General features: G+C 41.9%; 1 protein-coding gene across 1 annotated transcript in view; it reads left to right on the forward strand.

Moving 5' to 3' along the window:
* TBC1D23 (TBC1 domain family member 23) overlaps positions 1-12787 on the forward strand; it is an 81155-nt gene extending 68368 nt beyond the window's left edge. Inside the window, exon 19 of the mRNA XM_056119305.1 lies at positions 10994-12787. Coding sequence (XP_055975280.1) covers positions 10994-11075 — 82 coding nt within the window. The 3' untranslated portion in view covers positions 11076-12787. The remainder of the gene's footprint in view (positions 1-10993) is intronic.
* Positions 12788-16643: the final 3856 nt, after the last annotated feature.

Raw genomic sequence — 16643 nt, forward strand, 5'->3', positions numbered from 1 at the left:
AGATGGTGCTTAGGAAACCATCTGGGATGCTGGAGATTTGGCTGTGTGTGAGGCAAGCACCCTACCTACTGTACAATCTCTCCAGGCTCTTAATTTTTTTAAATTTAGTTTTAAAAATACTATTATTGAGGTAACATGGTTGATGTTTTCGATGTACAAACTCACTGTACCGTCAATACCATCAAAGTGCCAAGACCCTCCAACAGTATCCTAGGACACACACAACAGTGTCACTTCTGGATTGCATTGCATTTGGATAAAGCTGTGGCTAGGGTGGGCATATTATCAATATTCTTCCAAGCCACAAATTTTTCATTACTGTGTCCTTTCATGTTTCTTTTAATAGTTACTTGTTGTTTTCAGTGTACAAGTCTTTCACCTTCTTTGTTAAATTGATTCCTAGATTTGTACTTGATGTTCTTGGATAAATTATTATATAGGATTTTTAATTTTTTCTTTCATTAGTTTATTGTTTGCATATAGATATACAACTGAATTTTGTGTGTTTTTATAGCCTGTTACTTTATTGTTTTGGTTGTTTCTGAAGTTTGTTTGGAGGAGTCTTTAGAATCTGTGTATATTATAATGTTATCTTCAAATAATGATGATTTAATATTTTTTCCATTTGAATGCCTTTGGGTTTCTTTTTCCTACCTGATTGCTGTAGCTAGGACTTTCTGTACTGTGTTAAATAATAGTGATCAACATTGACAGCCTTGCCTTTTGTATGATCTTAGAACAAATGCTTTTAGGGGGCTAGGGAGATAGTACAGCTGGGAGCAATACCTGAGTGTAGAGTCAGTAATTAGACCTGAGCACCTGGGTGTGGCCCCAAAGCCAGGTGTGGCCAAAAAGCAAACACGCACAAAAAGAATTTCAGGAGGAGACAAATAGTGAAAGAGTTTTCTTTAGAGATTATGAGGAAGGAAAGGGATAAAGAGTAACATGTTCAAGAGAATGCAGGCTTCTCCAGAGGGGAGACGGCTGAGTCCACATCTCAGATGGAGCCTCACCCCCTCCGTGCCCCCCATCTCCAGGGGAATCCCTGCTCGCCTTTGAAGAGTGGGTTTAGAGGATTTCTCCCAAACTGCCCCCATGCAGGGCTTTCTGTGTAAAGAAGAGAGTGTTGCTATGGATTGCCATGGGGAAAACCCTGACATTTTTGCTAGTCTACAGTCATATTCTTATCACTCTGTTCCTGCTGGAACTTCTCTCCGGAAGGGGCAGTCCAGCCTTATCTGGCCTGGGCCAGTTCATCTGCCCTCTTCCTGGGTCTATGAAATACGTCTGGCCATAATGCTTTTTGCTACTTCCGGGTTAGGAAGAGAGGAGCTTCTTTAACTCTTGGCTTTTTCTCCCCCTCCCTCTTCCTCTTCCTCCCCCCCTCCTTCTCCCTCACCCTCACCCTCCTCCTTGCTCTGCACTCAGAAATTACTCCTGGAGGGCTCTGGGGACCATTAATTACTTCTTGAGAGCCCAGTGTCAGCTCTAATTCCTCCCGGCTGCTGCTTCTGTCCTAAATGAATAGCATATGAATTAATTCTAGACTTTCTGGGTTCAATAAGAAATCTGTGGTCAAAATGGGGTGCCATACAATAGTTCAAAAGGACAAAGTTGAAACTTTGTCACAGGAGCTGTTCCACACTTAAGAAAGCCTATAGGCAAGAGTGAAAGCCATAATTTAAAAAAAAAAATTTTTTTTAATTACAGTGAGATACACAGTTGCAAAGTTGTTCACAATTGGGGTTTGGTCATATAATGTCCAACATCTGTCCCCTGTACATTTCCTTAGTTTCCCTCCTGCAGCCCCTTCTCTCCCACACCCCACTCCCCCCACACATTTATTTTTTTTTCATTTTTTATAATTTTATTTATTGAATCACCGTGAGAGCAGTTACAAAGCTTTTGGGTCTAAGTCTCGGTCATACAATGAAACACCCGTACCTTCACCAGTGCCCATTCTCCACCCCCAAACAACCCCAGTATACCCTCATCCCACACCCTCCCCTTACCTGTGGGGCAGATGATTTCCACATTACTCTATCTCTACTTTGATCACCTTCAATATTTTGACACCAGACCCACCATTATTATTTGAGATTTTACCCCAACACTCAGATCTGCTGAAAAGGCAACAGTAGACAATTTGTTTTCTATTCCTGGTTATGAATAACATATGATGTCGCGTGGCTGCAGTAGTGGCTGCACGATTTTGAAATTCTGAAATTTTACACTTAAATCTGGAGGGATTTCTGCCAAAACCTGCTGGGTTCCAAGATTTGCTCCTGAGTCTCTGGGATCATGGCCATTAAGCAGCTTAATCAGGAGACAGAAAGGCCGTTCATGGGAATGACTTGGGATCTCGTTGGGGTGGGGAGGACAGGACTGGCTCCACCCCCATCCCGTGAGGCCCAACAAGTTTCATCACTGCAGGCCCAAGCCTGACTGTCCAATGGCCTCTGGAGGATGGCGGCCACCAGGGCCACCAAGGGGGAGCATGCAGAGTGACAACACCCTTTCCCCCCTGGGGTGGCCTGGTGACAGTAACCTACTGTGGGGTCTGGATACATTTCTGCCAAAAGCCACTGGGTTTCAAGATTTGTTTCTGAGTTTCTGGAATCATGGCCGTTAAGCAGCTTGATCAGGAGCCAGAGAGGCCGTTTGTGGGCGATGACTTGGGGTCTCATTGGGGTGGGGAGGACAGGACCAGCTCCACCTCCATCCCATGAGGCCCTGCGTGTCTCGTCACTGCAGGCCCAAACCTGACTGTCCAGTGGCCTCTGGAGGATGGCGGCCACCAGGCCCCCGGGGGAACAGGCCAAGGCATGAGACCTATTCCCACCTGGGTTGGCCCAGTACCGGTAACCTACTGCAGGGACTGGACGCATTTCTGCCAAAAGCTGCTGGGTTTCGAGATTCCTTTCTGAGTCTCTGGAATCGTGGCCATTAAGCAGTTCAATCAGGAACCAGAGAGGCCATGCCTCCAATTATATAGCTGAGCTGGATGTGGTTTGTGGGGGTGTTCCCCACATACCTAACTTTTGGCCATTTACTTTCTTGGTAAACTATTCCCCAAGTTTTTGGGATCTGGCCAAAGTACAGCAGCAATTTTGGGGTATCTGGAAGTCTGAAGGTGCCATGAGGCTGCTGATGCACTTACCTCACAGGTACAGATTGACCTACTGGCGGCACCATACCCCCCCACAGAGACATTTCTTGACATAATTTCCGTAATACTCTTTTTAGGGTGTTATTAAATGACCCCCACCTTTCCTGTTGCTAGGGAGTGCCAGCCTGTGGGGCGTTGGTAGCCTTTAAGTCCTGAGTGACTTTATTAGTGAGAGCATTCTTTTGTCCCTCTGTGGTGACCTGGATGATCCAAATGGAGGAATTATTTCCTCAGTCACACTTCATACTTCTCTGGCTTCTTCAGTACAGGAATGCTTCTACCCACCAAGTGTCAGGTGTCAGGAAGAACCAATAAAAATATTTGGGTTTTTTTTTTTTATTGTTTGCTTTTGAACCAGGCTCAGGGGTTTCTCCTGCTCTGCACTCAGGAATTACTCCTGACCGAGGTGGGGGTGGGGGGGGAACCATATGGGATGCCAGGTATTGAACCCAGGTTGGCCGCGTGCAAGGCAACTGCCCTACCCACAGTACTAGTGCTCCAGCCTCAGAACCAGTAAACATCTGTACCTGCAGCGTGGAGGCATTTGTGTGACATCCAGCTGCCAGTCCTCCTGGGTTAGTTCCTGGGTGCTGAATAGGTGGTGCCAGGAGAGGAGGCCCAGGATCTCACTAGGTCTGTTAGCACATAGCATGGCTTGTCCTGTTTGGCCCCTTCCCAGGGAAGATAGTTTTCAGTAACATTGTTAAGCATCTCTTCTGTGTGGGAAACTTCATGTAATTCTTTGCATTGGACCAAATTGTTTCTCTTTGGAAGCCGTGTCACAGTGCCCGTTTTCCCTGTCTCCAGAATCTTCTTTCTGACTTAATAGAAAGATTCTCTGGATGGGATACAAATCACGTAATTTCTGTTTTCCTACATATGGCATCTGCTTATCTATTTCCCTTATCTCATTATCTCCATTTTTGATGACCTGCAGTGCATGACTGCTATTTCTTTGGGGGTCTGCAGCTGCCTCCAATAGCTTTAAATTTTTTTCTTTATGCTTTTTTTTTATTATTATTCGTTGAATTACCATAAGATACACAGTTACAAAGTTGTTCATGATTGAGTTTCAGTCTTAGAATGTTTCAATACCAATCCCTTCACTGGTGCACATTTCCCACTGCCATCAGTGTCCACAGTTTCCCATGACACCCCACCTTTACTCTACCCCTGCCTCTATGTCAAACACCTCTCTCTCTCTCTCTCTCTCTCTCTCTCTCTCTCTCTCTCTCTCTCTCTCTCCCCCCCCCCTTCCTCCCTCTTTCTCTCCCTTTTGGAAACTGGTTTGCAGTACTGTTACTGAAAGGGTATCATGCCTATCACTTTATCTCCTTTCAGTACTCAGTTCTTATCCGGAGTGACCATTTTCAACTGTCATTGTCATAGGGATCCTTCTCTGACCTAATTGCCCTCCCACTTTGTGGGAAGCTGTGTAAACTCACACAAAAAGAGGCACGGCACACAGCAGCGGTGGCTCTATCTCTCCCGCCACCCACGTTCGGTAGTCTCACCCTTCTTCCACCCCGGGGAGGTCGATGGCGATGGTCACGCGGAGGAAGGAAACGAGGGCAGGCTGGTTGGTATTAGTCGCAGTTTATTCTGATCCTCTCTCCATCTACGCCAGTCTCCCTTCTCTGCCTCTGCCCCCTTTGCCCATTCTACAGTCTCCTTATATCTCCCTCCATGAGGAATGGGGGGAACAATTACACATAGGTGCAGTCACAACCAATGGGGATAGAAATCTTAGCCACAGGGAAAGCCGCTCCTAGGACAGATCTTTTCTCAGCAGGGCGACCCACCCTAGAGCGGAATCCCAAGGGTGTGTTTCTCCTCTCCTTGTCCGACAAGCATATAAGAATATATAATATAAATCATTTTGTATGGATACTGTAAGAAATATCTTAAACTTATAGGATTGCTCTCCTAGGGCCATCTCGATCTCAGACTACAATGCTCAGGCCAGATAGTCTTTCCCACCCCTAGCAGGATCCTAGTCTCGTCGTTACCTTTGGATCATGACAGCATTTGTCTATGATCAAACTCTTAACTTATAGTTAAGAATCGTGGCACTTTGGCCTGGCCCATTTCGATGCCAGGGTAGCTCACCGCTTGCCCTGGGTCCATTCAGTCCCTCATCGGGACCCTGCTTTTGGGGTGTTAGGAACTAAGGGCACCTGAGGCTTAAGTTGAGAAAGCAGATGCCTGGGAGTGAATAATATTCAAAGCCAATCAAATCCTAAGTTACAAAGCATAATGTTAACGGTCTTCCTGTATCTATACAAAAAGAGCATTGCTTTAAAGTAAACTGTTCATAAGGCATAAGGAGAGGAGAAAGGCAATATTTCACTCATACATATAAAATCATAGATTTCTGGGAATCTGACCTTACAAATTAACAGAGTCTGATTAGGGGGAAAGCTGATTAACTGGGTGGGGAGGAGAGCATAGGAAGACTGTTTACAGATAAACACAATGGAATGGAAGTGCCTCAGGAGCACTGTGATGGATGTAACCAGTTAAACCTAAGCTTCTTGTGGAAGAAGGACAAAGCAGTGTTATCCTACAGGAAGCTTCCTAGCATGGACCAGTCCTCCTAGTCCCTATTTCTGCTGTCTTTGAGTATTATTCTCATACTTCACTTTTTTTTTATATCCTGCAAATGAGAGCAATCATCCCACATTTGTCTCCTCTCCCTCCAACTCATTTCATTCAGCATGATAGTTTCCATGTCGACCCATGTGTAAACAAATTCCATGACTTCATTTTTTCTTAACAGTGTTTCAATGCACAGTGTTTCATTGTATATATAGATATACCATAGTTTCTTTATCTGGTCATCTGTTCTTCAGCACTTGGGTTGTTTCCAGATTTGGGCTATTGTGAATAGTACTGCATCCTCATGTTTTATTGGACTATCTTTAGCTGTTAGGTCTCTCCTTTCTTTCTACATGTGGCATGAGCTTATAGGACTAAGACTGCTTAGTAAGAATCAGTATCTCTAAGTCCTGCAACCAGTTAGCAGGCTTGGGCGAGAGCAAGTAGTTCTGCCTTTTGAGTTGAAGTTCCCCGAACAGGTTCTGGCTTCCTCTATCCACTATTCCACTGTCACAACAGTGTATTTATTCATCTTTTCAAGCCCCTTCATGAAGTCGGCTACTACTGTCAGCAAAGTTTTGTCTAGATTATTCAGGGGACAGTTTAAATCAGGCCTTCTAGAATATACTTGTTTAATTGCCTCTGTAGAACTACAGTCTGATTTCTCCATAAAGGCAATAGTTATGAATTGGTTTTATTTTCACCTTTTCCTTTAATTTGCAAAACAGCTTTCTTCTAATAAGCTTGGCTAGTTGTGTTGCATAAACCCAGCAAGTTCAGAGAGTGCTCTATTTGGAGGAACCCATTGCTTGCTGAGAGGCCCTGGGGATTTTCTAAGGATGCAGAGGGAGGGTTAAGGGAAAGACGGTGGTAAACTGGCCTGGGAGTAAAATCTCACGAGAATATAAACTTTATATTCTGACCAAGCTACAGAGACACTCCCCAAGCGAATATACTTGTAAATTTCCACAGGGTTCCTTCTCCTGTAAAATTTCTCCTTCACTTTTCAGTGACTTGGGTGAAGTGGGGAATGAGGGAGGTAGGTAGGCCGTACTTCTCCCCCTCAGCCTACCTACGCGAGTGGGGGAAATGCCTGGCATAGGTCAGGACTGGTAAAGTCAACCACAAACACCCACATTGCAAGGATGCTAATGTGCCACCAGCCCCACAAGGAGCGGTCAGGCTGTGTCTAAACACCATTTGTTCTGAGTGACATAGAAACCGGTTACTGACAGGCTGGAGCAAGGAATTGTTCTTTGTAGGAGAAGGAAAGTCAGTACTAACCAGCACAGATATTCCAGGTATGCCTTTCTTCATACCAACAATCTCAGAGAAATGAAATAGTGAATCAAAATACTTAAAATAGTTTCCTTTATTTTAGACTTCCTGAAGTCGCTCATTCTCTAAGCCACGTGTACCAGGAGTAGCACACTATATTTGATGGGGTCGCTGTCACTGTCACTGTCCTCCCGTTCATCGATTTGCTCGAGCGGGCCCAGTAACGTCTCCATTGTGACAATTGTTCCTGTGTTTGGCATATCGAATACGTTACGGGTGACTTGCCAGGCTCTGCCGTGCAGGCGAGATACTCTCGGTAGCTTGCCGGGCTCTCCAAGAGGAGCAGAGGAATCGAACTCGGGTCGGCCATGTTGGCTGCATGCAAGGCAAACGCCCTACCCGCTGTGCTATCACTCCAGCCCATTTGATGGGGTGTAAAGTAGAAATTTTACTTGATTCAAAAATATATTAGCACCTGTAGCAGCATGCTAGTAATCTCTTACACAAGAGGTTAATGTCTCCAGAGTGAGATATAACAATCCTCACACACTTCCTCTAAGGAAGCTTTTTTGGATCATTTTTAGTGGTTTCTTCATAACAAGCAAACAAGCAATACAAAATAAATTATTTAGGATTTACCTTTTGGGCAGGCTTGGGTAGTGGCGGTAAAATTCTAAATAATGGTGGTGGGAAGGTGTAATGGTGATGGGGTGGGGTTTGGAATATTGACTAATAAATTATCACAAACAACTCTATAAAAATGAAAAAAAAAGTTTACTTAAAGAAATGATGAGGGGAAAGGAAAAGAGAAATATATGTTCAGGAGAAGGAGTTCTCCAAAGGGAAAAAAGTCTCTCAGCTTATTTACTTCTATCCTTCTACTGATGTTGCATTCAAGTTCATTGATTTTTATATACGGAACCATCTATGCATCTCTGAAATAATTTCAACCTGATTGTGCTGTATGATCTTTTTCATGTATTGTTGATTTTTGGTTCACTAACATTTTGTCAAGGATTCTTTGCATTATGTTCATCAGGGAAATTGGTTGGCAGCTTTTTTATTGTCTCTGGCTACTTTTGGTATTAGGGTAATGTTGGTATTATTGAAACTGTTAGGTAGAATTTCTGTTTATTTGACTTTCTGGAAGAACTTGAAAAGGATAGGTTATTGGAACTTTGGAGGTTTGTTAGAACTCTTCAGCAAACCCATCTAGAATTTTATTTAGGGGAAGATTTTGTTAAATTACTATTTTAATTTCCTTAGTAGACTCTAGTCTACTCAGGTTTTCTGCGTCTTCCTCACTCAGTCTTGGAAGTTTTTTGACTCTAGAAATTCACCCATTACTTTTAGGTTCTCCTTCTTAGGTTGCATGAGCTTATTTATAACAATTTCTTAGCATCTTTTGTATTTCTGAAGATATCTATTGTAACTTAATTTCTGGTCTGAGTTTTCTTTTTTTCTTTTTCTAAATGAATATATGAAAGGGTTTTTCAGTCTCAAGCTCCTGGTTTCGTTGATCTATTGTATGCCCTTAAGATATTTCTTATCTCTGATGTAAAGAAGCCTGTATTACTATGAATTTCCTTCTTAGTACTGATGTTGCTGTGACCTATAGATTCTGATAGCTCTTCATTCTCAGTAATTTCCAGGAGTCTTTTTATTTCTTCTTAATTTTCTTTTTGACCCAGTGATTGTTCAACAGTATGTTGTTTTGTCTCCTTAAGTTAGTTTGTTTTCCCAGCTTTCTTTTTATAGTCAGTTTCCAACTGCAATAGCCTTGTGATCTGAAGAGGGAGTTAGTTATGACTTCTGTTTTCACAACTTTATGGCCCATGTGCACTGTAAAGGAATATTCATCTTTGAGGGACAGGGATTCCTGCTCTTCAATTCCTCGTTTAGGTCTTTTGTGTCCTTACTAATTTTCTGTCTGATTGATCTGCTCAGTGATGGAGTGATATGTTAAAGTGTCCTCCTGCTGTTGTGTTTCCCTCTGTTATTCCTCAAGACTAGTAGTAGTTTCCTTAAGAACTTTCCTTCCCCTTTATTTGGTGCATATTTTGTTGATAAGAGTCAGTTTTCTTGATGTATTGATTTCTTAATGCAAATGTAATGTTTGTAATGACCTTCTTTAGATTGGATACCTTTGGTCTGTAACAGTTTAGCCATTCTTGCTTGTTATGTTTGTTTTGGGTCTTTTTGGGTTTAAGGCCGCCCTCATCTCTGCACTTAGGTCGTACTTCCAACATGGTGCTTATGGGCTGCTTCTGGCAGTGCTGGGGACCGGGTGGTAGGGGAGGTTGAAGATTGTAGTTCTAGTTGGCAAAGCATGTGCTTCAGCACTTTGAGCACTCATACCCAACACATATCCTGAAAGATAATAAGCTGTGTGGCTGTTCTGTGCTTAAATCAATTCTCTGTGGTAGATGTTAATGTTGTTTCTAGTTTTTCACTATTGGCATTTTTAATGAACTTTCCTTTAAACCTGTTTACATACATGTTCAGTGAATATTCCCAGAATAAATTCTCCCAAATAAGTTCAGTGGATCATAGGGTGCTATCTATTTCTCATTTCATTAAAAATTGATCTTAATCAGAGAACATTTGAATTGTGATTCTTTCATTTGTGCTTCAGATTATTTTTAGAGGTTTTCCCAAGCATTTTTCTAAAGAAGTGTGAAGTTTTTATATGTTGCTTAGAATGCCTTTTAAATTCAGAATTTGGACAGATAAGTTAGCCAGAGTTCACAGGTCTTTGTTTTTTTTGTTTTTTGTTTTTTGTTTTTTGTTTTTGCTTTTTGGGTCACACCCAGCGATGCACAGGGGTTACTCCTGGTTCATGCACTCAGGAATTACTCCTGGCTGTGCTCAGGGGACCATATGGGATGCCAGGAATCGAACCCAGGTTGAGCCATGTGCAAGGCAAACGCCCTACCCGCTGTGCTATTACTCCAGCCCCGTCTTTGTATTCTTAATATGAGAAAATTTATTTTGTGGGTGGAGGGTGCCCACAACCGGCAGTGCTCAGGGGTTACTCCTGGCTTTGCACTCAAGAATTACTCCTGGCAGTGCTCAGGGAACCATTGGGAACCCTACCAACTGTATTACTGCTCTGACCTGAGACATAGGCAATTTATATAGTATCAATTTACATTAGATTTTACAGAAAATGAGCAATATTTTAATATTCCTGGAAAAGTATTAATACTTTTAGTATTAATAAAGTACATAATTACCATGTTCTTTATCCTTTTAAAATTTAAGATGCTACAATACTCCATTTCATATATAAATTTGGAAAAATTATACCTATTTTACATATGAATCTGTGTTACTAAATTTAAATTACTTGTTCAAGGCCAAAAATCATTGAAGTTGTCATTTTCTTAACTATTTGTTCGAATTATATATGTATTGTGCAGAAGAATGTTATATATATCTTGTATTTTTTTATTCATTTATATTTAATAATGGTTCAAGGAACTACTTCTGATTATAAGAAAAATGACTTTAAAGCATATTTGGGAGGCAAGAGAGACAGTCTAGAGGGGAAAGTACTTTTTTCATATGGCTGATTTGGGTTCAGTCGCTAGCCCCACATATAATACCCTGAGTATAGAGCTAGGAGTAATCCCCGAGCTCAACCAGGTATGCTCACCTCCCCACTTCGCCCCACAAAAAAAAAAAAAAAAGGTTTTTTGAAAGAAAAATATAAAGATCTCAAGTTCAAATGTTTAGCTTTAGAAAGAAAATCTAGAAATATTTTTAATGTTTTTGAAAGATGTAAACATCTAGTTTTTTTTTTTTCAAAATATTTTTAAGAATTGTTAAACCAAATTAAGAGGAATACATAGTAAATTAAGGAAAGCTACCAGTGAGAAGCTCTGACATCTGGATGCGTCCTGACGGGAAAGGATTGTGTTAATATGTATGTATTTTCCCCCATAGGTATTTGATTCCAAACGCAGGAGATGCAACCAAAGCCATAAAACAACAGATCATGAAAGTTTTGGATGCTTTGGAAAGTTAATATACCAGAGAAGTATTTAAAAGGAATTAAGGCAACCAAAAGAAACATGGACATATTTTCCTGACTGAATATTAACTGGAGACTTTTCATTTGCTCATGGGTAGCAGGTCTAAGAAAGTGTAAATGATTATACTTTAATTGAAAAACAGATTTAAGAAAGTATAAATTACTATAATCAATCTCTGGACAGTTGAAAAACATTTTTAAATTTTATTTTGCATATTTGGTTTTGTAAAACGGTTTATTATAAAGGTCAGTTACTAAATGACTTCGAAGTAACTGACCCTGTGCCCTTATGAACCTGAGGGTATAGAATGCAGTTCTGTTTTGAAGAGCTGTTTTAAGGGAATATGCATCACTTTCAGATTTCACAGTGAACTTATATATACATATTTGCAATGTCTTCACTGAAATAGAGATAGAATTAAAGAGACCCCCTTAAATACTACATTATTTACTCACTGAATAGTATCAGTAATGAAAAAGTATTACATAGGTTAATTAGCTTGCTATTTCTTAAAAAATAAAATATTTTTAATGAAATGGATGAAGACTCCAGCCAACTCAGAAAAGCAGTCCAAGCTAGTAAAATGTTGATACATCAACTTATAAATCTTCTTCGTACCATGTACTAATAATTTGAACACTGAGTGCTTCAAATACTAAACTTCATCCTGTGGTTTCTAAGGAGCAGTGAAACGCATTATATTAAGTAGATAGGCACAAGATTAAACATTTTGGTAACAGAATTGTATTTGTAAAAATATCATTGGTTTTTATTACAAGTGGAATATTTGATATGGAATATTTCAAAACAAGTGTTGATCATACACTGACTTATTCTCTTTGAGATTATGGTCTGTGACCATACTAATATCCACTTTAAATAAAAGCCAAATAATTAAAGAATTACATAAACTATGGTTGTATTTGTCTTATAACTTTCTGAAATTTCATTTTCTTCTTTTGGTTTTTGTCTTACTAAAGTTCTAGAGGTTTGAAACTTTTTATTCTCTTAAAATGACAAAACCAGAACGTCTCAATTTAATTTATTAAGGTCCATATTAGACTCATTTGGTAAAAGAAATCTGGAAACACAATAAAATCTACAAAGTAACTTTTTATTGTTTTTGTTTTGGGGTCCACCTTGCCATGCTCAGGGGTTATTCCTGGCTCTGCACTCAGTAATCACTCCTGGCATTGCTTGGAGGACCCTATGGGGTGCCAGAGATCCACCCAGGTTGGCCACATGCAAGACAAGCACCCTATCCACTGTACTATCTCTCTGCTATCTACAAAGTGACTTTTTGTGAAGAATCCCTGGGAAGTCGCAATTCTTCACAATCTACCACGTTCTAAAATCTAATGGATTTTTCTAAGGGGTGTTAAAAGAGATACTTAGGTCTACCTTGTTTACAGTCATTTATTTTAGATTACTTAATGAAAATCAAGTGAATAAAAGGCAACATAATTCAAGATAATATTCTAATATCTAATAAAAAGTTTGAGTGGTTGAAGACATTTGCATGAAATTGCACTTTGTGCAATGCTTGATATTTATAATTCTCCTTGCAACTGTTGTATTGTATTTTTTCCTTTCCTCATCATCCCCTTTAGATCCCCTTCCCCCCCCCCATATCAGCCATGGGACTTTTTCATAATACTAATGTAAAAACGTTTGTGTTACTGTTTATAAATTACAATTGTAAATAAACCAGTACAGTTTGCTCAAATCGTTGTTCTTAATGACAATGTCTCTTCTTTCATTTGTAAACCTCTATAAATACCCCTGAATTCTCTGTACAATTGTAAATCTTTAGATAAAATTAAGGTCAGTACTCTCAGTGTTATTTAAATACTCAAATTTCAGGTTTGTATGTCTTAGATTTTTGTTTGTATCTAGATGAGAAGGGAAAAGGTCACTTAGTGACACTGCATTCCACACGTAGTAAATTATTCACCACTTTGATCTACTCTGAACTTCAGTTCCTCATCTTAATTAACATCACAGTTACTAGTCGTGAATAGTAAAATACATTTCATTAATTGTCCTGACTCATACTCCCCTCACTGGCCACTCTTATTCACTGTTGTTGAATATCTACCTCTCGTTGGCTATCAGGGAGTTTAGAGGTTGGGATTTTTTTTGGTGTGTTCCTAAGATCTGAAAACTGAAACTCAAAGACATTGATTTAGGGGCTGGGTAGATAGTTCAGGGGTTAGGGATACATGACTGACGTGTGCTTAGAGCTGAGTTTGATCCCTAGCACCCACATGGCTCCCAAGGCACCAATGGCTCTGGTTAGCTGCGGGGCCTATTCACTGCTGTAGAGCCAGCCCCTAGCACTGAGCCACCAGGCCTGGTAGGTCTAATTTCCACTCTCCCCTCAGAAGAATTTAGTGAAAAGGGATAACCATATGTCTTCATCCCCCATTTCCTGGGACCTATAGCTTTTTAAGTCATACATTTGATGACATTTTCCCACCGTTGGTAAAGCATGTTTTCTAGTAGGGCGGATGAGTTTGTACCAAGATACTCAACCATATTTGCCTGTTAAGTTTCACACATTACCTCAAAGCCTGATATTCTAAGTATAAAACGAGCTGCCAGAGATGAGCAGATCTAATTTTTATGCTACACTGATTAGTGCTAGGGGAGCCCCACCCAGCTCTGTGCTTGGAAGGAACTCTTGGTCCTCTGCGAATGTGGTCCCGGGATCAAACCCAGGCAACATAAAAGCACTCAACCCTTCGGACTGCCGGGCTGGTCTATTTAGAATCGAAGTGGATGTTGGAAAATAGTTGCATAGGTTAGATATGTAACAGAAGTAATATTTAAACATTTCCTTGAAGCACTCCTTATTAAGTCTGCAGTTTGGAGGGTTTTAGTATTAATCTATAGAATTGTGCAACTGTCATCACTGTTTATTAATTTTGAAATGCAGCATTTCATTATTCAAGAAACTCCATACACATTAGCAGTCATACTACACACATACATACCACCTGCCCCATTACATCCCCCACCCGTTCTCCCCAGCCCTTGGCAACTGCTGGTTTATTTTGTAGATTTCCCTGCTGTGGATATTTCATGATGAAAGGAAACAAAACTTGACTTTTGTGTCGACTTCTTTCACTTAGCCTGATATTCACAAGAGCTCTATGTTGCAAATGAATTTGTGTTGTGTATTAGAATTTCATTTATTTTTAAGGTTGAAAGTTTTTTTTTAAGAAGTCACTGTCGCCCCCCCAGAGGCTGACGCACCCTTTTGCCAGCAGAGACCTGCCTCTGAGGAAGGTTTGGAAGCGAATAAAGTTTTAAAAGCCAGGGAAAAAAGAAAGTCACTGTCACTGTCCTCCCCTTGTTCATCGATTTTTCTCGAGCGGGCTCAGTAACGTCTCCATTGTGAGACTTTGTTGTTGCTGTATTTGGCATATCGAATACGTCACGGGGAGCTTGCCAGGCTTTGCCGTGCAGGCGAGATACTCTCGGTAGCTTTCCGGGCTCTCAAGAGGGGCAGAGGAATCGAACCCGGCTCAGCCAGGCCAGCTGCGCACAAGGCAAACGCCCTCTCCGAAAAAGCAAAACAACTAAAGGCCAGTGAACTATTATAGCCGTTAGGGGGCGCTTGTCCCGCACTAGACAGGGCTTTGGATCCCCAGCACCCCGTATGATCCCCAGCCCCTCCAGGAGTGATCCCCCGGAGAGAGTAAAGTGGAAATCTGCCACACAGGCAGGGGGAGGGGTGGAAGAGGGGTATACTGGGTTTCTTGGTGGTGGAAAATGTGAACCGGTGAAGGGATGGGATCATTGTATGACCAACCGAGACGTAAATTGAAAGGCTTTGTGACTGTTCTCATGGTGATTCAATAAACTGTCCAAAAACAAACACTGTCCTCCGGTTCATAGATTTGCTCCAGCGGGCCCAGTAATGTCTCCATTTTGAGACTTGTTACTGTGTTTGGCATATTAAATTGTTGTTTCTGTGTTCGGCATATTGAATACATCACGGGCCTGCGGGCAAGATACTCTCGGAAGCTCGCTGGGCTCCCCGAGAGAGGCAGAGGAATCAAACCCGGCTCGGCAGGGCTGGCTGCGCGCAAGGCAAACGCCCTACTGCTGTGTTATCACTCCAGAAGATGTGGTCCAGGCTCATATTCTTTCCAAGCAGAAGAATTCCCACTTCAAGTGTTTTCCTACACTCAGAACATGCCTTCTTAAAGTTGCCTTCTTATCATTCTCATCTTGACCATTAAGATGACAATATTGAGGCCCAGAGCTGTATCACAGCTATAGAGCATTTGCCTTGCATGCAGCCAAACTGGATTGAACCCCAGGCATCCCATATGGTCCCCCGAGCACTTCCAGGAGTAATTCCTGAGTGCAGCGCCTGGATTAACCCCTGAGCATCGCCGGGTGTCACCCAAAAAGAAAAAAAAATTCTCTATTTTTTGTTCGAAATAAGTATCTCAGAAGCCAGGATAGCTTGTTGGGCAGGAGGACATGTTTTGCATTCAGGACGCCCAGAATTGATCCCTAGTACCTGAAGTGACCCTCAAGCACTGAGCTGGCAGTGACGCCTGAGCACTAACTGGTGATGCCTCAAAAGAAAACTAATGAGTGTCCCAAATAAATCAGACAAAATTGGCCAGTGACCAAACTTTGATAAAATATTACGTGTGTGTGTGTGTGTGTGTGTGTGTGTGTGTGTTTGTGTACAGGACCATGGTGGAAGGAGCATGAAATACCAAAGTCCAAAAACAGACAGGCACATATGTATACACATAAATATGTATATGTATAATATAGTACTGCACTGTCCTCCCGTTGTTCATCGATTAGCTCGAGTGGGCCCAGTAAAGTCTCCATCGTGAGACTTGTTGTTACTGTGTTTGGCATATCGAATATGTAACGGGTAGCTTGCCAGGCTCTGCCATGTGGGCGAGATACTCTCGGTAGCTTGCCGGGCTCTCTAAGAGGGACAGAGGAATTGAACCCGGGTCTGCCAGGTTGGCCGCGTGCAAGGCAAATGTCCTACCCGCTGGGCTATTGCTCCAGCCCTGTATAATTAAGCTTTAAAAAAAAAACTAAGCTTAATTTGTTATACTATATTCTTTCTCTCTGAAGCGTGTGACCCAAAAATAAAACAAAGTCATAACTTCAGCACGACTGCAACCTATGACGCCCAAATAAATAAATAGTAAAGCAGCTCCTTCTCAGGCTCAGAGGCTCAGAGTAACAAATGTAGGGTACATCCGGGTCGCCTGGGAGCTTTAAGATCCACAGTGGCCTGGACACGGCAGACCAATGAAATAAGACCCTGCTCCCCAAGGCGCACTGGGGCTCACTGGTCTGCTGCCCTGAGCCACTGCTGGTGAGGGAGAGAGGAAAAGGCAGGCACCAGCGGAGACACGGTGACTGGAGGGGGGAGGGTACACCCGGGGCACATGGTGTGGACAGGACAGGCACCAGGGGCGATGGAGTGGACAGGAGGTGGCACCGGGAGGTCTAGAGTGGACAGGGCAAACACTGTTGGGGACACAGGAGCCTGACACCAGGGACAGGGA

Source organism: Sorex fumeus, unplaced genomic scaffold (genome assembly GCF_029834395.1).
Source record: "Sorex fumeus unplaced genomic scaffold, SorFum_2.1 ptg000041l, whole genome shotgun sequence".
Taxonomy (NCBI): domain Eukaryota; kingdom Metazoa; phylum Chordata; class Mammalia; order Eulipotyphla; family Soricidae; genus Sorex; species Sorex fumeus.